General features: G+C 40.9%; 2 protein-coding genes across 2 annotated transcripts in view; one reads left to right on the top strand and one right to left on the bottom strand.

The window, feature by feature from the left end:
- The window catches only part of ABCA13 (ATP binding cassette subfamily A member 13), a 396,112-nt gene that overhangs the window by 50,986 nt on the left and 319,410 nt on the right, over positions 1-25,716 (top strand). The window contains exons 14-18 of the mRNA XM_069587332.1: positions 1,056-1,243; positions 2,166-2,305; positions 13,972-14,086; positions 17,901-22,673; positions 23,863-25,638. Coding sequence (XP_069443433.1) covers positions 1,056-1,243; positions 2,166-2,305; positions 13,972-14,086; positions 17,901-22,673; positions 23,863-25,638 — 6,992 coding nt within the window. The remainder of the gene's footprint in view (positions 1-1,055; positions 1,244-2,165; positions 2,306-13,971; positions 14,087-17,900; positions 22,674-23,862; positions 25,639-25,716) is intronic.
- LOC138439675 (small ribosomal subunit protein eS17-like) lies at positions 4,311-4,774 on the bottom strand. The gene has a single exon (XM_069588796.1). It carries the CDS (start codon positions 4,754-4,756, stop codon positions 4,349-4,351), a length of 408 nt encoding a protein of 135 aa, XP_069444897.1. The 5' UTR covers positions 4,757-4,774; the 3' UTR covers positions 4,311-4,348.

Raw genomic sequence — 25,716 nt, 5'->3', positions numbered from 1 at the left:
TGGCCAGAGGGAAGGTGTGTGCAGGCACGGAGGCCATCACCTGTTGGCACAGCTGTTTTTCTGCTATTGGTTTGTACACTCTTTCCTGACAGAAAGCCCACCACGTTTCTCTGTATCTGTAAGGCCTATGTCATGGTGCCCATGGGTTCCCAGGTGGCTCAGTGGTAAGGAACCTGCCTGCCAATACAGGGGACTCAGAGTCCATCCCTGGGTCAGGAAGATCCCCCGGAGAAGGGAATGGCTACCCACTCCAGGATTCTTACCTGGAGAATTCTGTGGATGGAGGAGCCTGGCAGGCATGGAGTTGGCAGAGTCAGACACGACTGAGCACACAAATGGAGCCAATAGCACCAGCATCTGCTGGTACTGTGAGCCCGTTATGTTTATATATTTATGTATATGTGATAGCCTTTCTGATGGGGCTTAGGTTATGTGTCACTATCGAACCCCCAGAGTGCAGCAGGTGGTTCTGATAGTCCCCCCAGACGCCTCTCTTGTAGCTGCGGGGGTCTGGGGGGTAGCTGGAACATGGGTTGGGGCGGCTGTCTCCTCCAAGTGCCAAGGTCCCTTTGCTCCTTGTGGCCTCTTCATGTGGCCCCCAGCAGGGTGGCCACACTTCTCCTGTGGCAGCCTGGGATCCCAGGTAAGAGAGTGGGGCTGGGAGCCGATGTCCTCAGAAAGGGTGGGGCAGGAAGGGCCATGTCCTTCTGCTCTGCGCTGGTTAAATGTGGGTCTCCGCCCAGCCTCGATGAGCTGCAGGGAGCAGTTACAGGGCTGTGATGCTTGGAAGTCTGCTCCATTGGGATCACACGGGCAACAAGCCAGTATAGATGGGCTTGGAGAGTAGGTGCTCTCTGGTTGATATCTGCCTGAGGCTGAATTTGGGGTTTGTTCAAGTGAACAGAGACACAAGTCCAGGACTCAGTGGTCCCAACCCTTCGTGGTGCAGTTCAAAGGGACCCGCTGCTGAGTAAGCACAGGACGAGGCTGCATCACAATTGCCCACAGTTTAATCACTTTACGGACCACAAGCCATGCTGTCTCTGCCTTTGCAGAGTCATCTTTTGCAAGCAGTCATTGCTGGGCACACAAGTATGCCAGTTTCAATACCAGAAGATGCCCCGGACTGGCAGGATCTGGGGACGCAGCTGCGGGAAGCGAGCCTGCCCTGTACCTGGCTCCTGCGGCTACTGAGAGCTGATGTCTCTGCTGCTGACTGTGCGGACCAGCTTTTCTTCACGGTGTAAGTAGTAGCTGTTAGGTGAAAAACATCTGCACAATTGGAAACCGAAGGGATTCTCGTGGCTTCCTTCTATGTGAGCAATAGGTCAGCATGGCATAGTCTACTTAAAATAAATAGTTGCTTAATTTTTTTTCTATTTTAAAAATATTAGCCTGTTTGGTACTATTGGAAAGCATCTACAGGATATAAAATAGTAAACCGTCCCTTTTAACTGTTGGCTTAATCTTTCACAGGAAATCTAGAACCCTCATTTAGTCCAAGGAGCTTTATTTATTTCAGAAATATATATATATTTGGCAGTGTTTGGTCTTAGTTGAGGTGAGAGGGCTTAAAGTTGCTTTGGGGCATGTAGGATCTTAGCTCCCTGACCAGGGTTTAAGCCTATATCCCCTGCACTGGAAGACAGATTCTTAACCACTAGCCCACCAGGGAGGTTCCCTAAGGTGCTGTTTATCACGTCACTGAGGGTGCTAGCGTGAATTGCCTGCAAGTGGCTTTCAAAGGAGCTGTGCTTCTCCAGAAAATCTGCCTTGTTTTTATTTTCTCAAACCATGGATTGTACGTGGAATGAATTTTCATTCTCCTCAGCGGCTGGGATGTTCACAGTCAAATATGTCAAATAGGAAATGTATTTTTCGTTAACTCAGAAGTCACTTCATATCGTATCCTTTAATTTCCCACTTTCTCCTCTCTTGGTTTTTTGTCTTATGTTTTATGCATTTCCATAAAATAATTTTTCCTCATTTTGCAAATCAGGATTGGAATGTTCATAAATAAGAAAACGATTTCAAAGTTTCTAATTTCCTATATAACCGGATTGCCAGACATTTGTATATATTTGTATTTAGATGAGTTTGTAATAAGACCTTCTGGAAAACCATTATTAAAATTTGTTTTTTTTCTGGATTGGTTTTAATTGCAGGATGTTTCATATACTTGAGAAAGCACAATCATTCCTGGAACATACACACTTCTGGAAAGCCTTCATGGGGTTTATCGGGAAGACTTGTGAAGTGGCTCAATATGTGAATAAGCATGAGGGTATCCAGAGCAGTTCACTGGGTAAGTCAGTGCTCTCGACTCCAGCCATATGGGTGTTTTCCGCATTCACCGCGGCAGCACAGCTTCCTCAGAGACGAGCAATCCCGCCGAGGGGAGGGGGCTGACAGCAGGGGCTTGCCAGCGCAGGCACACTGAGCTGTACTCTCTCAGTGATAACAAGACTGACCACAGGTCCCAGCGCAGTGACTGTTTCCACTCGAAACTGGCCCACTTTGGCCCATAAATTCTTTATTTTATTTATTTATTTATTTATTTTTTAGTTTTTTATTTTTTAAATTTTAAAATCTTTAATTCTTACATGCGTTCCCAAACATGAACCCCCTTCCCACCTCCCTCCTCATAACATCTCTCTGGGTCATCCCCATGCACCAGCCCCAAGCATGCTGCATCCTGCGTCAGACAGCCTGGCGATTCAATTCTTACATGATAGTATACATGTTAGAATGTCATTCTCCCAAATCATCCCACCCTCTCCCTCTCCCTCTGAGTCCAAAAGTCTGTTATACACATCTGTGTCTCTTTCCCTGTCTTGCATACAGGGTCGTCATTGCCATCTTCCTAAATTCCATATATATGTGTTAGTATACTGTATTGGTGTTTTTCTTTCTGGCTTACTTCACTCTGTATAATCGGCTCCAGTTTCATCCATCTCATCAGAACTGATTCAAATGAATTCTTTTTAACGGCTGAGTAATACTCCATTGTGTATATGTATCACAGCTTTCTTATCCATTCATCTGCTGATGGACATCTAGGTTGTTTCCATGTCCTGGCTATTATAAACAGTGCTGCGATGAACATTGGGGTACATGTGTCTCTTTCAATTCTGGTTTCCTCGGTGTGTATGCCCAGCAGTGGGATTGCTGGGTCATAAGGTAATTCTATTTGCAATTTTTTAAGGAATCTCCACACTGTTCTCCATAGTGGCTGTACTAGTTTGCATTCCCACCAACAGTGTAGGAGGGTTCCCTTTTCTCCACACCCTCTCCAGCATTTATTGCTTGCAGATTTTTGGATCGCAGCCATTCTGACTGGTGTGAAGTGGTACCTCACTGTGGTTTTGATTTGCATTTCTCTGATAATGAGTGATGTTGAGCATCTTTTCATGTGTTTGTTAGCCATCTGTATGTCTTCTTTGGAGAAATGTCTATTTAGTTCTTTGGCCCATTTTTTGATTGGGTCGTTTATTTTTCTGGAATTGAGCTGCATAAGTTGCTTGTATATTTTTGAGATGAGTTGTTTGTCAGTTGCTTCATTTGCTATTATTTTCTCCCATTCAGAAGGCTGTCTTTTCACCTTGCTTATATTTTCCTTTGTTGTGCAGAAGCTTTTAATTTTAATTAGATCCCATTTGTTTATTTTTGCTTTTATTTCCAAAATTCTGGGAGGTGGATCATAGAGGATCCTGCTGTGATTTATGTCTGAGAGTGTTTTGCCTATGTTCTCCTCTAGGAGTTTTATAGTTTCTGATCTTACATTTAGATCTTTAATCCATTTTGAGTTTATTTTTGTGTGCGGTGTTAGAAAGTGATCTAGTTTCATTCTTTTACAAGTGGTTGACCAGTTTTCCCAGCACCACTTGTTAAAGAGATTGTCTTTACTCCATTGTATATTCTTGCCTCCTTTGTCAAAGATAAGGTGTCCATATGTGTGTGGATTTATCTCTGGGCTTTCTGTTTTGTTCCATTGATCTGTATGTCTGTCTTTGTGCCAGTACCATACTGTCTTGATGACTGTGGCTTTGTAGTAGAGCCTGAAGTCAGGCAAGTTGATTCCTCCAGTTCCATTCTTCTTTCTCAAGATTGCTTTGGCTATTCGAGGTTTTTTGTATTTCCATACAACTCTTGAAATTATTTGTTCTAGTTCTGTGAAAAATGTGGCTGATAGCTTGATAGGGATTGCATTGAATTTGTAAATTGCTTTGGGTAGTATACTCATTTTCACTATATTGATTCTTCCAATCCATGAACATGGTATATTTCTCCATCTATTAGTGTCCTCTTTGCGAGGTTTATTGAAAATATTACAGCACAGCAGAAAGACTCAAATGGCTCCACGCGGTGTTTTGAAGTTCATCCCAACTGTAGGCTGAGTGACCTGCAAGTTGGACAGACTGCCAAAGTCCAACAGCTTCAGCATTTCCTTAGTGTCAGGATCTACTTCAATGATTTCCTGATCCAGGGCTGAGACCTCAGGCATGTAATTGTCTCTCCTCTCTCTCTCCTCCTCCTGCAGCTTGATGGAGATACCTCTCACAGGGCCTCTTTGAATCCGCTTCATCAGATGTGTGACGTAGCCTGCGATCTTATTGCGAAGCTTCTTGCTGGGAATAATGGCGATTTCCTCGCACACCCGCTTGTTGGTGTGGAAGTCATTGCCCAGGCGCGTGTAATACTTCTCAATGATGACCCGGGCCGCTTCCTTTACGGTTTTGGTGCGAACGCGGCCCATGTTGGCGGGTCCTTGGTAAAAGAGCTGGCCCATAAATTCTTATCTGTACAGACTCATCGTAACCCAGCCTCTGAAAGTCCGGATGCTCTGTGTGCAGTACCACCTTCCTTGGCAGTGTGCCTGCCCAAGTACCCGTGGCAAATAGACTCCCCTCTCTCCTTACCAGTTCCAAAGCCAGAAGCCCCGTAAAGTACGAACTTTACAACTTGCAACTACAGAACTCACAGAGAATCATACTGGTCTCCGAGAGGCTTTGTTTTTAGGGAAGATGCTGGCAGGGAGACACCTCCATCTCTGTGTCAGCCTCTTCTGGGTCTAGAGCCGGTGGTGTGCTTCCATCTGCCTTGGGAACCACGTGCACTGGTTCCCCTGTGTTACACAGGCTCTGGTCCCATGCGGTCATCGGCATCTCCTTGGAGCTTGGGGATTGGGGCCTGGGGATGACAGTTTCCTGTTCCTTTTCTGTGGCCGTGTCCATCTAACACTCCTTCCTTTCTCCTCAAACTGATCCGAGGGGCCGCTAGAGACCTCATGTCTCTGGTTCTTGGTATCAGACTCATCAGCCATGAGAGGGGTCCCTGCGTTCACTGTTGTTACTCTCCGGGCTCTGTACCCCATATACAGAGCTGGGTCCACGTGGCTTCTCCAGTAGGTTGGCTGTGTTCTTCTCTGTTGGGTGCTCATCCTACATGTTGGGCTTTCCTGGTGTCTCAGTGTAAAGAATCCGCCTGCCAATGCAGGAGACATGGGTTCAATCCCTGGGTCGGGAAGATCCCCTAGAGAAAGAAATGGCAACCCTCTTCAGTATTCTTGCCTGGGAAGTCCCATGGACAGAGAAGCTTGGCAGGCTACAGTCCATGGGGTCACACAGAGTCAGACATGACTTAGCAACTAAAAAACAACCACCTGCATGTTAACTTCCTGCTTCAACGCCTTGTCCTCCTTTTCATCGCATATTTCTGCGCAGTTCTACCATTTCCAGAAACACAGGCTACAAACATATTCACCATCAGCCAGAGGCCCAGGTTCAGAAGTCTCTAACATTGATAATCACACACAATCCTCATGGCAACCTATGAGTTGGGTATAACTTCTTTCCAGAGCTCATGCAGATTACATTCCTGGAGGACATCACAAAACTACTAATGTCAAATTCAGGAATCTTCACTGTGGTGCCTGCAAGCTTGACCAGTCGCTTCCCTTTGGAGGGATCCTTGCAGGGGCTTCAGTTCAGTTCAGTCACTCAGTCGTGTCCGACTCTTTGTGACCCCATGAATCACAGCACGCCAGGCCTCCCTGTCCATCACTATTTCCCAGAGTTCACTCAGACTCATGCCCATCGAGTCCGTGATGCCATCCAGCCATCTCATCCTCTGTCGTCCCCTTCTCCTCCTGTCCCCAGTCCCTCCCAGCATCAGAATTTTTTCCAATGAGTCAACTCTTCGCATTAAGTGGCCAAAGTACTGGAGTTTCAGCTTCAGCTTCATTCCTTCCAAAGAAATCCCAGGGTTGATTTTCAGAATGGGCTGGTTGGATCTCCTTGCAGTCCAAGGGACTCTCAAGAGTTTTCTCCAACACCACAGTTCAAAAGCATCAATTCTTTGGGGCTGAACTCTGCCTAAACATGCTCCACTGCAGAAATGCAGCCTCCTCTGACAAAGAACTAAGTTTTATTGGTTTCTGCTGTATGTTTTTTTCCTATTTCACTAATCTCTGTTTTTGGTCTTTATTTCCTTCCTTCTAGTAAATTTAGTTTGATGTTCTTTTTCTAGATTCTTGATTCTCAGATTTTCTTTTCTAATATATGCTTTCAGGACTGTACATTTTCCCTATGCAAAGTTCTGCATATATCCCACACATGTTGATATGTCATGTTTTACATCAGACCTGCAAGTCTTTCTATATTGAACACACTCAGATTTTAAGGCTTTGGGTAGTGAACGTGTTGTCAGGCAGTTTCGATGGTCACATGGAAACATTATTTGATCAATAATGGTCAAGGGAAGTTAGTGGCTCTGGGCCTTTTCTTGATTGTGTTGGATGAGTTACACACTCCTGATTCACATATATCTTTGCTACTCAAAGTGTGGTCCCTGGACCAGTGGCATCAGCACCGTCTGAGAGCGCATGTCAGACGTACTGAGTCAGAGTGTGAACTTCAGAACAGCGTAGCACTAGGACCAAGCCTATTGATCAGCGTTCATCTTTAGGCTACACGTTGCAAATCTCTCCTTCCTCCAGTAGGAAACAAAACCAGCTGCACATAGTAAGAGTTTGTTATTTATCTATAATGGTTCAGTTCAGTTCAGTTATTCAGTCGTGTCTGACTCTGCGACCCCACAGACTGCAGCACGCCAGGCCTCCCTGTCTATCATCAACTCCCGGAGTCCACCCAAACCCATGTCCATTGAGTCGGTGATGCCGTCCAACCGTCTCATCCTCTGTCGTCCTCTTCTCCTCCTGCCCTCAATCTTTCCCAGCATCAGGGTCTTTTCCAATGAGTCAACTCTTCGCGTGAGGTGGCCAAAGTATTGGAGTTTCAGCTATAATAGAGATACTAGCTAAGTGTTCTACTAACTGGATTCTGCTGTAAGTATTTAAACTGCGGAGTGCAGGCAGTTTGGCAGGCAGATGGAGTTGGGAGCAAACCCTGTTTGTGATACAGACTTTACTGAGTGAGTTATTGGCCTCTCATTGCAGTTAGTTTTCTCCTTTGTGACATAGAAATTATATGGTCTACTTTGCTGGGTCCTTATGAGGATTAAGCAAGCTAATGTACATAAAATGCCCAGTGCAGTACTTCTAGGCAGTTGCCATAGATACTAATTCCTTTTCTCCCCACAAAAATGATGCCAGAGTAATAATGTACCACAAACAGTGGCCACAGAATTCACTTTAGTGGATTCTGTTTTTCCTTTTGTTTAAAAAAGTTATACTGTACAGACTGGTTTTTCTGGTAGCATTTGCTTTAAAAAAAATCTGATATTAATCATATACACCTGTGCTCTTTTTCGAGATGGTTACCATCTTTTTCCCCATCTTAAACACTTATGAAATTATATATACATAAGCCAATCTGTTGCAGTGGGAACTCAGTGAAGCATAAAAACTGCAAGTTTTATGTAATTTTGCCTCTGAAATAGGTGCTAGAGAGGTTAAATTACTTGCCTTAAATGAGAAGGGGTTCTTTTTAAAAATTAGCTTTATTGAAATATAATTGCTATGTATAACAGATCACACATGTTTAGATCATGGCATCTGGTCCCATCACTTCATGCGAAGTAGATGGGGAAACAGTGGAAACAGTGTCAGACTTAATTTTTTTGGGCTCCAAAATCACTGCAGATGATGACTGCAGCCATGAAATTAAAAGATGTTTACTCCTTGGAAGGAAAGTTATGACCAACCTAGATAGCATATTCAAAAGCAGAGACATTACTTTGCCAACAAAGGTCTGTCTAGTCAAGGCTATAGTTTTTCCAGTGGTGATATATGGATGTGAGAGTTGGACTGTGAAGAAAGCTAAGTGCCAAAGAATTGATGCTTTTGAACTGTGGTATTGGAGAAGACTCTTGAGAGTCCCTTGGACTGCAAGGAGATACAACCAGTCCATTTTAAAGGAGATCAGTCCTGGATGTTCACTGGAAGGACTGATGCTAAAGCTGAAACTCTAATACTTTGGCCACCTCATGTGAAGAGTTGACTCATTGGAAAAGACTGATCCTGGGAGGGATTGGTGGCAGGAGGAGAAGGGGACAACAGAGGATGAGATGGCTGGATGGCATCACCGACTCGATGGACATGAGTTTGAGTGAACTCCGGGAATTGGTGATGGACAGGGTGGCCTGGCGTGCTGCGAATCTTGGAGTTGCAGAGTCGGACATGACTGAGCGACTGAACTGAACTGAACAACAGATCTCACGTGTTTAGATATACTATTTATTGGGTTCTGACACGTGTGTGTGTGTATCCATGAAGCTAATCATTATAGTTAAGACAGGGCTGTGCCCATCTCTTCTCAGTGTTAATTCCATCCCCGACTCCTGTCCCCAGGCAACCACTGATCTGCCCTTGGTTGCCATCAACTAGTTTTTTCCTTTTCTAGAAATATATACAAATGGAATTATATAGCGTGTTCTCTGATATCTTTTTAGTTACTATCATTAATTAGAACTAATTAGCTTTGGCTTCATTCATGAGGTGGTATGCGTACTCTTGACTGCTGAGTGTGGATACATCATAGATTGTTTATGCATTCACGTGACTTACAATTTGGGATGATTCTTGTTTTTGGCTACTGAAAATAAAGTTTTTTATGGAAATACGCTTTTTTTCCCTCTAGAAGTAAAATGGCTGGATTATATGGTACGTGCACGCCTAACTTTTAAAAAAACTGACAAACTGTTTTTCAAGGTTGTACCTTTTGCAGTTTCAACCAGCACCCTTTCTACCAGAGAGTTCTGATCCTGCCACATCCTCACTAGCACTTGGTGTGGTCAGTTTAGAAACTTTTAGCCATTCTAGTAGGTGTGGTATCTCATTATGGATTTCATTCGCATTTACGACTAGTGATCTGAACAGCTGTCTTGTCATGTGCTTACATATCCTCTGTGCATCGTTAGCCATGGATTGTCTATTGACATCATTTCCCCAGTTTTAAAATTAGGCTGTATGTTTCTTTATTGTTGAGTCTGAAATTTCCTTGAAAAGGTAAGATATAGAAGACTTTTATCACATATGTCTGTTGCTAATATTTTCTCCTACTCTCAAGCCTGTCTTTCCAGTTTTCTCAACAGTGTCATCCAGGAGCAAAAGGTTTGATTTTGATCAAGTTCTTCTTATCTTTTTCTTTTTTCCCCAGTGGATCATGCTTTTGGTATTGTAGCTGAGAAGTTTTGCTAACTCTCAAGGTCGCAGAGATTTTTGAGCTATGTTTTCCTCTAGAAGGTTAATAGCCTTAGGTTTTAAACAAGGTCTATGGTGCATTCTGAGTTAATTTTTATACATGATGTATGAGTATATCAGATTTTATTATTTTTTGCACATGGAGATCCAATTGCTCCAGAAAAATTTATTGTGACAATTCTCTCTCCACTGACTACATTTGCACTGTTGTTAAAATACATTGTGCAAATTCATGGCTCTTTCTCTGCACTGTTTAATCTGTTCCGGTCATCTCTACACCAGTATCACCTGATCTTGATTATTATAGTTTAATGGTAAACCCTAATCAAGTGGTGTAAGCTTTCCAACTGCGTTTTCTTAAAAAAAAAGTTTTTAGCTATTCCAAGTCATTTGCAATTTCCAATCTGAATGCTTGTCAGATTCTCAAAATCCTGCTAGAGTTTTTTAATTGGATTGAATTGAATCTATGGGTAAATTTAAGGGAGAATGACATTTTTCTGGTAATAATGAGTCTCCTGACTCATTAACATAGAGTAATTCTGTTTATTTGTGTCTACTTTACTTTCCCTTAGCAACTTGTAGTTTTTCACTGTAGCTGTCTTAATATTTAATGTTTTTATGCTATTGAAATGCTAATGAAATATATATATAATGTTAAACCAACTTTGTATAAGTGGGATAAATCCCAACTGGTAAGGCATAAATCTTTTTTTGTATATTATTGAATTCAATGTGCTAAAATTTTATTTAACACTTTACATTTGTGCTATGAGAGATATTGGACTGTAGCTTTGCTTTCTTTTAATATCTTTATCTTATTGTGTTATCAGAGTGATCCTGGCCTCATGAGTTGAAAAGTATTTTCCCCTTTTTAGTTTTTTGGAAGACTTTGTGTATTTTTTCTCCCTTAAACATTTGGTATATTTCACTAGTGAAGCCATCTGGGCCTTTTGCTTTCTTTGTAGGAAGATTTTAAACTAAAAATTCAATTTATTTAATAGCTAAAGGTCATTCAGATGGTCTGTTTCTTCTTGCATGGGCGTTGGTAGATTGTGTCTTTGAGGAATTTTTCTCTTTCATCTGAAGTGTCTAATTTAGTGTTATACGTTTTTTACAACACAGCTGACCCTTGAACATCATGGGTTTGTCCTGTACTGGTTCACTTGTGCGTGGATGTTTTTCAGTAGAAAATGCTGCAGTGCCGTGTGATCCGCAGTGGGTTGAATCTGCAGATATGGGGGATGTGATCTGGAGGGCTAACTACACGTGATACATGGATTTTCCATCTTGTGGAGGGCTAGTACCCTGATTCCCATGTTGCTCTCTGATTGTTAGAGAATCTGTAAAGTCTTTGCCTCTCTCACACCCCTTATCAGTAATGTATGCCTTTCTTTTTGCTTGATCCCTCTGTCAGAGGTTTGTCAGTGTTACTGATCTCAAATAAGAAGCCTTTGGTTTTGTTCATTTTCTGCTCATTGTTTTTCTTTTTCCTATTTCCTGAATTCCCACCTTGATCTTTATTATTTTCTTTTTCCTACTTACTGGAAGTGTAAATGACTCTTCATTTCTCTTTTCTTAACTTGGAAGCTAAAATCTTTATTTTTTTCCAGTACAGGAACTTAATGGTATAAATTTCTTCCTAAGTACATTTTCTTAGATGGCATCTCACAAATATTAGTATACTGTACTTTCGTTTTCATAAAAATTTAAAGTGCTTTTTAATTTACCTTTTGATTTCTTTTTGACCTGTAAGCTGTTTTCCAGGTATATTTATGTCATTGATTTCTTTTTTTTAAATTATGAAAGTATGATAACACATTTATAGGAAACTTGGAAAATACAGAACAAAGTTCCACTATATTACAATTATCTTTTAAGTAGACAAATTAAGATTTTAGTTGAAGTTTCAATATCAAACTCTCAGAAATTAATAGGCTGAATAGACAGAAAAGTAGAAGGGTATTATAGACCTGAAAAGCTCTATGAACCAGTTCAACAAAATTAAGATTTTTATAATTTTCACACAACAGCATGATATAAATTCTATTCAATTTCTCATAGACTGTAAACTAGGAGATACTGGAACATATCCAGGGACATTAAACAAGGTGCAAAAATTCATAGTCTAAAGGTATTGAGATCATATAGAGTCTATTCTCTTACCACTGTGGAATTATGTTAGAAATCTGTATCAAACCTCAATAAAGTTAAAAAACTGAAAAAACACAGAAGGTGATTGCAGAGAAAAATGCATTTAAATGAGAAATTATTATCAAAATGAGAAATTAATATCAAAGATTATGTCATTGATTTCTAATTTAGTTAATCCATGAACATTCTTTGTATGACTCTAATCTTATTACATTTATTGAGATTATTTTTTATAGTCTATAATATGCATGATCTTATAAAACATCCCATTGCTTTTGGAAAGAATATGTACAATGTTGTTGTCACGTGGGGCATTCTTTAAGCATCAGTTAGATCATGTTATCTGATAGTATTGTAGAAATCTGTATCCTCATATTTATCTTCCTCTTCTATCAATTATTTGGAGAGAGCTATTGAAATTTCCAACTATAATTGTGGCTTTGTCTGTTTATCCTGTATTTCATCAGTTTTTGTGTCATATGGTTTGAATCTCTGTTACAATGTGCATAAAGATTTAGAATTGTTATGTCTTCCTGATTAATTGTTGTTTTTATGGTTATGGAATAGCAATGATATTATCATCTGACATCTACTTCGTCTGAAAGCTTCCTTTTGAAAATGTAGGGTGATATGTCCTTTTCATCTTTTTACTTTTAAGTTTTTATGTCTTTTTGTACATGCAACATATAATTAGTTCTAGTTTTGTCTGACCTGACAAATTTTGCCTTTTAATTGGGGTTTTAAGTATTATAAACTGTTTCATGTGATGAGTCCTCTTCTCTACTAATTCTACTTGAATTCTGTCAATTCTGGGTAAGCCTTTTCCTGCTTTTCTGCATGCCTTGTAATTTTTGAGTGAATGCTAAATATTATGAATTTAACCTTGTTTTGTGCTTATTATCTTGTTTTCCTTTTATCGGAAACATTGCTTGAAATAGTTTGATCCTTTAGGGTCTTGCTTTTAAGATTTGTTGGGCAGGGCTGGAGCAGTGCTTAGAGAGGTTGTAAATATCCCATTACTGAGTCACGACCCTTTTTTTGCATCTTATCCTCAATGTCTAACACATCATGGATCACTCCAGTCTGATTAATGGGTTCAAAGTTTTCTCCCGGTCCTATGTGATCCCTGGCCAGTTAATTGTTCGTTTATTTACTGACTGAGCAGGGTCTTTGTTGCTTCACGCGGGGGCTTCTCTCTGGTTTTGGTGTGTGGGCTCTTTGCTGTGGTGGCCTCTCTCGTTGCAGAGCACGGGCTCAGTACTTCTGGCACAGTGGCTCCTTAGCATGTGGAATCTTCCTGGACTAGGAATCAAATCCGTGTCCCCTGCATTGGCAGGTGGATTCTTCTTTTAATTAATTTGTTTATTGAAGGATAATTGCTTCACAGTATTGTGTTGGTTTCTGCCATACATCAACATGAATCAGCCACCGGTATATGTATGTCCCCTCTCTCTGGAATCTCTCTCCCGCCTTCTGCCCCATCCCACCCCTCTAGGCTGTCACAGAGCCCCGATTTGAATTCCCTGAGTCCCTCTGGCTGTCTATTTTACATATGGTAATGTATATGTTTCCCTGCTACTCCCTGCATCCTTCCACTCTGTCCTTCCCCTACACCCCTGTGTCCGTACATCTATTCTCTATGTCTGGAGACAGATTCTTAACCACCGGACCGCCAAGGAAGTTCCTGGCTCCTTAATGTTTAATTTTGGTGTGGGTCTTTCCCTGGTCTCAGGGAGCCCCTTCTCGTGCATGGATCAATTTGTCCTCAGCTGTGTACTTGGAGAGGGCAGACGGCAGAAAATTCGCTGTTCAGCTTCCTTAGTTCTGCTCCCCTGTCCTGTAAATTCTCCTGACCCTAAACTTTCTTCCCTCAACTCAGGACGCCCACCAGGCCCCAGCTCTGTTCCTGCTGTCTGAGTCACAGCCTGGAAGGTCTCACTTTGTTTATTTTCTGTAGTTCATGGGTCTGTGTCCTACATCGCTTGATGGCCAATGGCACCTCAACTTGGCCGGAAGTGGAAGACAAATGAAAAGGACTTCTAATCCTCTTTTGTTACACTTTCAACCGTGTTAACTGAGACACTGTAGCATTTTTCACTTTACTAGACTTGACCTTTTAGCCAATTTGAAATCAATATATGAAATGCCTTTCTATTTAGGTTTCTCTGAGGAATCTCCTTGTTATAAAGAGCACATGGATTGGAAAAGCATCAGTGATAATTATTTTGCATTTTTGAATAACTTGATCAAGACTCCAATAGCTTCCATGTCCAGGTGAGTTTTCAGAATTCAACTTCTGGGCCTTGACTTAACTATTATTTGAAATAAACAAAACTCTTGCTTTAAAACATGAGATCCTGATTTAGCTGTTGATAAAGTCTTTCATATGTATTAAATTCTCAATAAATATTTGTATCAGAATATATGACTCACGTTTCCATGGATTTTGAAAGGAAACAAATTAGAGGAATAAGATTTCCTTTTGAGAATGTAATTTATTATAAAATCCCTCCACTACAAAAAAATCATTCTTTGAAAAATAGTCTTATCTATTTACTTAGAGTTTACACTGGGGGTCAATGATTTAAGAGTCTAAAGTTCTGGAGACTTTTGGGAGAGAAGTGATCTTTGGACCAAATCTGCCAGATTATATACTGCTATACTCTTTCAGTGCATGTACTGAAATGGACATTTTATTGTATAATTATGGATACTGTGTACAGTTTAAAAGCACACTTTATTGTCTGTGGGGTGTGTTGGGACATGATGTGACAGAAGCTTTGCCTTAGAGTAGTAGTTCTCAAACTTGGAAATGGATGAAATTTATCTGTAAACTTTGCTGAAAATACAAGTGCTTGAACTTTGCTCCAGACATGCTAAATCTTGCTTATGTGTGGGACTCAGATTTCTGTAGATATGGAGAATTCTGCAGGTGGCTCTGGTGTAGGTCAAAGCTTAAGAAGCATCCCATAACATCTATCCATCATTGGGATCCATCACTCCTGGGAAGCTTTTTTTTTTTAATTAGTTTTTTTAATTGAGGGATAATTGCTTTACAGAATTTTGTTCTTTTCTGTCAAACCTCAACATGAACCAGCCATAGGTATACATATATCCCCTCCCTTTTGAACCTCCCTCCCATCTCCCACCCCGCCCCACCCCTCTAGGTTGATACATAGCCCCTGTTTGAGTTTCCTGAGCCATACAGCAAATTCCCATTGGCTATCTATTTTACAGATGCTAATGTAAATTTCCATGTTCTCTCAAGCATTTAGAGAAGAGCTAATGCCTATCCTTCTAAAACTCTTTCAAAAAACTGTAGAGGAAGGAACACTTCCAAACTCATTCTATGAGGCCATCATCACTCTGATTCCAAAACCAGACAAAGACAATGCAAAAAAGAAAACCACAAGCCAATATCACTGATAAACATAGATGGAAAAATCCTGGGAAGCTTTTCAAGCTCAGCTATTAGTGGGCACAGGAGGAATAGCAGGGGATGGACCCTCTGGAGAATCAGCCTGTTGCTCACGTGAGTTAGGTTTCCTCACTTTCCTGAAGGTCTCAACTACTTAATAACACAGAAAACCAGCAATGAAACTAGTCTAGATGCTCCAAGGGCATGTTTTAATTTTATATTTGTAGATCCATAGCAGCTGGCACAGTGTCTTTAATGATAGTAGTACTGTTAGTTGCTCAGTTGCGTCTGACTGTGACCCCATGGGCTGTAGCCCACCAGGCTTCTCTGTCCATGAAATTCTGTAGGCAAGAATGCTGGAGTGGGTAACCATTCCCTTCTCCAGGGGATCTTCCTGACCCAGGGATTGAACCCAAGTTTCCTGCATTGCAGGCAGATTCTTTACCATCTGAGTCACCATGGAAACCCATCTTTCATGACAGGTGCTAGGTACTGAGGTGTTGACTTGATGAATGAATGAAGAAGAATAGACACTAAGTACCATCAATATTAAGACAGCTGAGCTTGAAATGAGAAAACGCAGCCCATACCTGGTTCCTGCTGTACAATAGCAGTTTGAATTTGCTAACTTCAAAAATCCTGAAATGTTTCTTTCCTCATGAAATGGAAATGATGATATTTACTTCAAAGATGTTGTAGGAATGAACTAAGATGATAGTCAAGAAAAGGCTTAATAAACTGTAAGGTGATATAAATGTGGGAGGCAGCATCATTGCTAGTAGTAGCAGTTCTGACTCGGTTCTCAGTCATCCGACTATTACTGCTCCATCACCTCCAGTTGCTAATGAAAGACAAGATCGTTCTGCATTCTTCTGTACCAATAACACAATCTCTTTGTGCATGTATTTCTCTGCATGGCTGGATTTGAGTAAGGCTTATCTCAAATTCTTCAGAGTCGAGCTTTCTTTTTCCTAATGGAATTTTCCCCAGGAAATGTTTTCAGTGTTCCATGGTTCAAGCTAGCAGCTCTCTGTTCTACAAATAATAGTAAACTAAACCGAGCCTGTAGTTTTTCTGCTTTCAGATCTCAACTCTGAGAGAGGAAAACTACTCCTGCATCTCATCCATTCTGTCTCTATTCTATGTCAGGCTGGGTTACACACAGGATTGTAGAATTAAGGAAGTTCAGAAAGTAATTCTGGATAAGGCAATGGCACCCCTTTCCAGTACTCTTGCCTGAAAAATCCCATGGATGGAGGAGCCTGGTGGGCTGTGGTCCATGTGGTTGCTGGGAGTCAAACACGACTGAGTGACTTCACTTCCACTTTTCACTTTCATGCATTGGAGAAGGAAATGGCAACCCACTCCAGGGTTTTTGCCTGGAGAATGCCAGGGATAGGGGAGCCTGGTGGGCTGCCATCTATGGGGTCACACAGAGTCGGACACGACTGAAGTGACTTAGCAGCAGCAGTAGCAGCAGCAGAAAGTAATTCACCCTTTAAGGCAATAATAGCCAAAACAGGTCAAAATCCTGTACCCACAGTTCTGAAATCTTACAAAGTCTGAAAATTGAAGCTTTTCTTATGGTTTTCTTACGGCAGCACAACTCATTCTGCAGACATTAAAGTGTTTTTTTTTTTTTTAACTTAAAAAAAAATGTTGGCTGTGGGGACTCTTTGCTGTGGCATTAAGGCTTTTCTCTAGTTTTGGTGTGTGGGCTTATCTGCCCTGCAGCATGTAGGCCCTTAGCTCCCTGACTAGTGATCGAACCCGTGTCCCCTGCAGTGGGAGTATGAAGTCGTAACCACTGGACTGCTGGGGAAGTCCCAGACTTCAGTGTTAAGGGTCTGTTACCCACACACACTGAGCCTCTTCTGAAGTTTCCCTGCAGAAGTGTTGGTGAGCTGATAGAGGGCTGCCTGGTGCCCATGGGTGAGGGGGCTGTGAATGCATGTGTGGTAGACACAGGCACAAGTTTCCTTCCTAGAGTCCAGAATACACAGGGCCCCAGGACTGCAAAAGTGGGCGTGTTGCTCCTGAGTCTGAGGGGGTAGTAACTCCTTCAAGTGAAGGTTCACACTGTAAGTGTAGATTTGTCAGGACTGCTGAGCTGCTCCATTGAGACCTCTTTGTGTGTTAAAAATAAACTCCTGGAGGAGAAGTTTATTTTATACCACCTAAAACAATACGTTTCTAATAGTCAGGAGTACAGCATTGTTTACAGAGCACTGTGGTTACCTTTTAGAATGAGAAATCTCAACACTTGGCCTTAGATCATACAGGGGCAAATTGTATTGCCATTTGGACATCCTCTATCACTAGGACACTCTGAGATGTAATAAGGAATTGAATGCTAAGATTCTTCTAGAATAAGTAGCAGATGTTAATGACCATGCATATCAACTCATTGAGTAAAATAACTTTAAAATGCATTGTTTTTAGTGCAAGAAGCAGCATTTAAGCTGAAAGTCTGCAACTACATCGTAGATTTCTAAAACATTTTCAGATGGTCACATTAATTTAATCTCTGTGGGAAAATATATTGCCTAGTAAATATTTCATTTATGTTTTCCTGTAAACAAGACTGCATATTATCTAAAAATTTGATAAGTTGAATTTTTCTTAAAGGTATTTTTTTCTGATACTGAATCGGTTCTGTTAATATTGTAGGGTCTTAAATTATACAAAGGAACTTCTCGTGATGGAAAAGAAGTTGCAAACCCTTAAAGATGAGCAAATAAACTTCCTTTTATCATTTATGGAATTTTTGGAGAAATTATTATTGCCTAATCCATTCAACTTATCCAGTATTCTCAAATTCTATAACCTCCCATCTGTCCCTGAGATGACTCTAAATACAAGTCATTTGTGGCCAAATCATTCAGCAAGTTTAGAGAGAGATGTATCTGGCATGGATACTCAGAAACTTCCGGAAGTCAGCAAAGAGATGATTGAAAAAATAGAAACTCATGAAAGTTTCTGGACAAGGAAGGAATCAATAAATATCTTGAGATTTGTGGAATTAATATTTCTGGGGATGAATCCCAGGTTTCTGGCATTTTGGATGCATGGCACTTCAAAAGGAAAGAGAGCTGAACTGGGACTCTTGCCTACACTTGTAAATTTTTCTGATTCAGAAAATAAGATGATTCATAGGAAAAGCTTTAACTTTTCCGAGTTGTTTCATTCAGATTGGCCTCAATCACCAGCCATGAAAATGGACTTTGTTCGTGTAATTGAAGTGATAATAAATAGTCTCTATGAGTTTGGATTTCTGAGTCAGGAACAAGTCTCAGAAACTGTGGGCACACTTTATGCTATGAGGAACGCATCCAATCTTTTCTTAGCCCTTTCTGAACCTCAAAAACAAGACATTGAGAAAATTTTGACTTGTGTATATCTACATGTCTTCCAGGACAAAGATTCAGCTTTACTTCTGCAGATTTATTCTTCATTTCACCAGTATATGTATAAATTCATGAACATTCAGGGCAAAGAGTCTTTGCTTTCTCTCCTTATGCAAATCTCAAAACACATTTTGGATATCCTAAAGCAATTTAATTTCCAAAACATCAGCAAAGCATTTTCGTTTTTATACGAGACAACAGGGGTCCTCGGGAGGATTTCTGAAGTATCTTACTGTCAACAATTGCTTTCCATTTTTAAATTTGTGGAGCTTCAAGCCCAATCCCTGATGTCCGCAGAGGGCCCTGCAATGGAAGTCATCCATGCTACTTTGAGAGGTCTCAAGCAGCTCTTCATGCTGGATGACAGGTTTCGTAATTCTGTATTTCAGTATGTGAGTCAACTCTTTAATGGCTCAGCAGAGGTCCTGCTGGGTGATGAATGCTTTGTTCTGGATAATAAAAGCATCTCTTCTGCAAATTATTCACCAGATGAGGGGTCTCCATTTATCCTCCCATGGGCACAAATCCTTTCAAACTTCTCCGCAGATGGCAGTGAGTTCCACGAGTTCACAGGTCTTCATTGTACCACTTTGTGGCTTCACGTGTGGACCGAGGTCTGTGGACACATAGCTCAGATATTTCAGCTGGACACGAACGTTTTCACTCCTCTTCGTGTTGGTCTCAAGCAGCTTTTGGATGAACTGGAAAGTGATGAGAAAATTCCTAAAAGCTGTCAGGAGGTAATCCCCAACCATCACCCTGCTAGACTCATCTTACATTTGTTTAAGAATGTAACTCAAACTGATGGCTTTCATGATTGGAATGATTTCCTGAATCTCAGGGACCTCTGGGTAGCACTAGGTGATGGATTAGTTCGAGTAAAGTTGCTTAACCTGGACCAAATAGAGAAATCCCTTTTTACCATGGAAACTACCCTGAGTCAGCTGAAGTCACTTCCATTGGATACCAACACGAGCAGAGCGTTTTTATATTCTCTGCTCAACATTTTTATTGAGTTGAGCAACACCTCAGCATCTATAGATAGAAGTGTACATTTGATGAATCACTTTCTCTTAAGGAACCTCACAAATTATGAAGTAAAGTTCGCAAGTGTCATCAATGACCTAAGAGACACAGTATTATTTCTTAAAAATATGTCCCACGACCAAGATTTATTGTCCTGTGCTGACGTTTTCCAGAATGTCACTGAGTTTATCTTGGAAGATGGTTTATTGTATGAAAATTCTTCCCAGAGGGCATTCCACATTCTGGCCATGTTGAATTCCACATTTTCCTCTGTGGACACAGTTAGCAGACTGAAAGGATGTACCACGTGGGTCAGCACTGTAAACCACCTGTGTGCTGTGTATAACTCCAGTTTTTCACAAGGCCATCTTCACAGTGTTCTGCGGAGTCTCAGAGATGGGAAAGACAAACTGAACTCTACTCTGAAGCTTGTTACTTGGATGTTGAATATAATGATGGAGCCTTGCTCATTGAATAGGTCAAATATAAACTGTGTGAATGTTTACTTAAAAACCGTGACTGACTTTCTAAATGTTCTACTCACTGCAGTCTTTGGAAAAGAAAAGGTACCACATTTTGAGATTTTATTAACTCTTTTAAATGATTCCACAAACCAAGTAAGGATGATTATCAACAACATCTCAAGAGACTTTGATTTTGCACCTCAATCTAACTGGACACATTTTACTGAATTAATTCTAAAACCCATAAACATGTCAGATGACATGCCTCTTCAATTTCAAAATATTTGGCTGCAATTAGTAGCTTTGGGGAAGGAAATTCAAAATCTTGTGAAAGATACTTCCCCTAACAACCTGGAAAATAACACCTCTTATAAAACTGAAAAAAGTTTAAACATAATTGCTACTAGTCCAAAGGAAAAGGATATACACAGCTTAGGCAATTCATTGTACCAGTTAGTTAGTTACCTTGCCTTCAATTTATCTCATGATCTCCAAAATTCATCCAAAATAATTTCTCAAGAAGTAATGAAAGCTGTGGGTCTCAGTATTCAACTCATGAGGGATTTGTTCAACTCCCTAACACCCTCCACTTATCACAGTGTTCCACAAGAGCCAGGTGACTTTCAAGTTTTAAAGAAGATGACTTCTCTCCTGCGTACTGTCAAGAAAACAGACATATACTTGCTAGTAGATCAGCTTGAACATATTAGTGAAAGCATGATGGATTTCTCTAAGAGCATCAGCAGGTTAGGTGCTAGCAATTTTGGGATCGGCTTCTTTGTTGACTTAATGGAAAAATTTGTCGACAGCTCACATTCTTGGAGTATTAACCATCTGCTGAGGCTCTCACGTCTGCTTCCTAAAAAGGCTGCTGATGCCATGGTGGATGCGTACTACATGCTCCCTCATGCCATGAGGCTCCTGCGGGGCATGGGCGACAAAAACATCACAGAGGCCCTCAGGGATGTCTATAACTTCACACTCCTCCATGGCATACACCTTTCAGACGTCACCAAGGAAGACTTCACTGCTGCGATAAAAACTCTCATGGACACAATTGAATTAGTATCAGCTCAACCGGGCATCCTTTCAGAGACATTAACTTGTCTTCCTGTGTTTTGGTGCTGGAATCATACAACTTCTGGGTTTCAGCAGAACCCAAAATCAGACGCCTGTAATGCCCATGAGCTCACATCTTCCTTTTATAGCAAAGTAGCCAGTATCCTTGACCACCTCCACCTGTCTCCCCATGGTGATGATTCACAATGTTTGAATGAAAGCTCACAGATGGAAATAACTAGGAAAGTAGCCTGTGTGATTCATGAACTAATGGACTGGAGTTCCATTCTTCTAGAGCTGTGTGAAGTTTTCCATGTTAAAACTTCACTTGTGAAATCTGTGCAAGAGTTTTGGCATAAGGTGTTACCATTTGTCCCACTTTCTGGAAATCAGAGCAGTGGCAGCATCTCTGAGCTCTGTCCTGGTCATCTTATAAAGCAAGTTGCTTTGCCAATCATAGAAAAATTTAAAAACTTCAACTTTACAAAAGTCACATCAGATGAAAACCTTCTTGAAAAACTAGTTAGTTTAAACAAGTTTCTTAATGTGGATGAAGGAGCAGAAACATCTGTTTGGTATAATATTTTCTTTCATTTGAAAAGGATAATAGACTTTCTTTCTAGGAAGGAGAACCTGGTAAACAGCACCAATTCGCTAGTTTCTCCGTTCATGGCATTGCTGAATGCAAACCTCACAGGCAGTAGTTTAGAAGCATTAACATATTTTATTAAGAAAAGCGAAGCAGCTTACAACTTGGAAAAACAATGGCTTGAGTTTAAACAAATCATGAAAGATCTAACCCATAATTTTAGTATCAGACCCCTATATTCTGAAATTGACAAAGTGATGCAAAGGACTAATTCAGTGGCTCTTCAAAACATACCCTTACCACTAGCCCATTTTTTGGAAAGCCTGGATTTATCATCATTGAAGACATTAGAAATTATTGAAGATTTTTTACTGGTCATAAAAAACTGGTTTCATAAATTTGCAAATGAAGATTACTCCAAAATGATACAAACATTATTTCTTCTTTTGGCTAACAAGAGTTCAACTGATGATATCACTTTGGTGACTAAAGACATTGCTACCTTTTTGGGTTATCTCAAAAATGTTTCTAGAGAAGGTAATTTTGATGTTGCCCTTCTTACTCGTCTGCCAAGTCAAGAACAGCTAACTAATTTCTCATTTGTTCAGCTGCTTTTTGAAAGCTTCCTAATTAATTCAATCAATAACTTAGCTGAGCGTTCTCAAGGAGCAGCCTTGAACTTAAGTGATACTGACCTTCAAATAATGAATCTCATTAACCTCGTCTTGAACCGCACACAGTCAGAAAATGGTGAGAGACTCGTTCTCCCTCCAAGAAGCAGAGTGGGTTTCATGGAACAGCTTTTGAAAACATTCTTCTTTTTACTAAAGGAAAATTCTGGGAACAAAATATTTCTTCTGCTAAAAGACATCCACAAAGATCTCTTTGCAGAGATGAGGTGAGTTTATTTTTGCTTGTAGAGCACCTGTAGTTGTACATTACAATCCAGTTTATTTCCTGGAACTTCTATGAAACCTTGGAATGATCTTTGAAGTGAATTTTGTCTTAATGAACATTTTGGAAAAACCAAGGTAAAGAATCTTTGATGATTGTCATCTAACTAATAAACCTATATACAAATGTGTATATCATAGTATTATGTTTTATTAGGAAATAAGCTGGAGTCCCACAGACAGGGGCTGCAGGTTCCCATCCATAGGGGCTGGTCAGGGGGTGATGGGATGTGTCCAGTCCAGGACATGTCCAACCTCCCACCCGTTAGAGCCTAGGAGGTCCTAACCCTCTCAAAGACCCTCCGTCTATGAAGTCAGCCTTTCCAGGGCAACATGCCTTTGCACTGACTGGGTCTTTAGTCACATCTGACAAATCTCCCTAAGCAGCACCTACCTTAGTGTTTACAATGATACAATGTGGGCATCCTGACTCTCATAAGTGGACCCCCTGTGAAGCCCAGCAAACCAGAAACACACCAGAGAGGGCTCTGGGGCTGTCACGTGGCCCAGCTAGCTGCCACCAAGCCAAGCAGCTTGCCAGGACTTGGGATGTTCAGAAGGATGTTCCCTCCTACCCTGAGAGTCCCATTTGATGTTCCTTTCCTTTCTAAAGGCAAAAGTGCATGGCTCTTTAAGTTGTTGGGTTTGAGGCTTTGCAATGGATCAATACATAAAATCCACCCACTCTTTTCATTATTTGGCAACAAAATATTAATTTTCATCTGGAATGTATTGTAGCATTTCAATTTTTCAGTATTATCCTCCTATGCTGCTGCTAAGTCGCTTCAGTCGTGTCTGACTCTGTGTGACCCCATAGACGGCAGCCCACCAGGCTCCGCCATCCCTGGGATTCTCCACCTATAATACTATTATAAAGCCTCCAAGAAATCGCTATAGTTCACACTTGAACAACCTCATGAGCCCAGTTATACTTGGATTTTTTTCAGTAAAGACGTGCTACAGCACTACCCGACCCACGGTTGGGTGAATCCGTGGGTGGGGGAATGGCAGACGCAGTTTTTAATCTATGTGGAGGGTTAGTGCCCATAAACTTTCGATTGTTCAAGGGTCCACTGTGTAAGTTTTCACTCTTTTCATTACTAACCATGAAATTAAAAAAATATATATTTACAGTTTTGTTCCAAAGGATAAAATTCTAGAAAATTTGAAACTCGATCATTTTTTCACCTCCATGAAAGAAGAAAGATTGGTGAACGCTTTTTCAACTTTAAAGGAGACGGTGTATCATCTAATAAAGAACTCATTTACGTTAGACGATGGAGAATTATATTTTGACAATCATCAAGGACTGCAGCTCCTGGGAGATTTATTCCACACTCTTCTAAGGGAAACATCAATGAAAAAGGAGACTGAAAATAATCTGGAGTTTCTTATGGTGCTCAATCAGCTGCTTTCCCATATGAACAGTTCTGAGGACCTTTTCAAACTCAATCAACATCTCCAGTCAGCTCTTCACCTCGTGAGAGAAACTTCCATGGTGATAGCACATTTCATGGACACTCTTTTAAGCTCTCCTGTTAAGGACTTCCGTGTGCTGTACCCTTCCCTCCAGGAAGTTATACTTGCAAATCTAACTGATTTGCTTTCCTTTGTAAACAATTCATTCCCCCTAAGAAACAGAGCAACATTAGAAATTACCAGGCACTTGCTGGGTGTTATCTCAGGAGCAGGTGGAGAGAACTGTACCCTTGGCCCACTCTTGGAGATGTCTGACACTCTGACCATGCTGGCCGATGGTGGTGTAGAGATGAGACGTCTTGCCACGTCAGTCACCTCCTCTGTGGAATTTCTTAACGTAGCCAAGAAAATCGCAAGAAAGGTGGCCACTATGTCTCAAACTCATCTCCTTTCCACTGCCAACGACACCATGAAATTCTTTGACACTCTTTATTTTCTTTTGCTACAAAGTGTTCGAAATGTTGTCAATGAAATGATTACTCTAAAAAAGGCAGATCATTTAATATTTGAAAATATAGATGACTTGTTGATGCCATTTCTTGACTTGGCCTTTGGGATGATCGGAGTTAAGCCTAATATTTCCCAAGACTCAGATATCCTCAATATGTCATCTGGCATATTCACCTACATGAACCAGTCCAAAGATCTTTACGATATTAGGGAAGAAATAGCTGACTTTTTAACTTCTGTGAAAATCAATTTGGGAGACCTAGAACGACTCCTGGCAGCATTTAAAAATGGGTCCCAAATATTTTCTGTGGATTCTGTCAATTTATGGGAAGAAATCCTTGATTGCTTAGTTCCTATAAATAACATCACCAGCCACATAGACTTCTTATATTCTAACCCAATTTCCACTCATAATTTCCCTCAAGATACAAAGTGGGAAAGAACTCGTGAAGTGATCCTGTTTCTGCGTGAAATCCTGTCACAAAACAGGACAGAACTAGGGAGCTACTTGAGAATAGTGATCAACCTCATCTCAGTCACACTTTGGAATGACACAGGGAAGGACCCCAGGGATGTTTTTAATCTATTGCTGACATTGGCTCCGCATCCAAATGACCTTTTGAAACTCATCACGACCGTGGCAAAGGCCTCGCGTGAAGCTTCACTTTTTAACACCTCTTGGATTCAGAATGTGACTGAGGAGCAACTCCAAGAAGCCATCCAGACCCTGCTGAGTAAAATAGCTCTCGTGAAGAAGGAGCTTCTCTTCAACAGCTCTCAGTGGACGCATTCCGTGAGCACTTTGCTTCAGCCTTTTCTTGAAAATTTTATTCATGCAACCACTGGAACACATGAGAAGACCCAGAAAGAGCTGGTTGACATTCCTGAGGTCCTTAAACCATTGTCACGGTTTGAGAAATACCGGAAGGCATTGATCGCATTGGTTGAATACTGGCAGAGGGTCTCACTGATTGATCAAAGGTAACGAAACACCCAATTTGTTTCATTCTGCCTGCCCGCACCCCCGCTCCCCTGCCATAGTAAATATGAAACAGAAGC

This window comes from Ovis canadensis, chromosome 4 (assembly GCF_042477335.2).
Source record: "Ovis canadensis isolate MfBH-ARS-UI-01 breed Bighorn chromosome 4, ARS-UI_OviCan_v2, whole genome shotgun sequence".
NCBI classification, from domain to species: domain Eukaryota; kingdom Metazoa; phylum Chordata; class Mammalia; order Artiodactyla; family Bovidae; genus Ovis; species Ovis canadensis.
The sequence above is the reverse complement of the archived record's forward strand: the minus strand, read 5'-3'. Positions and strand labels throughout refer to the sequence as shown.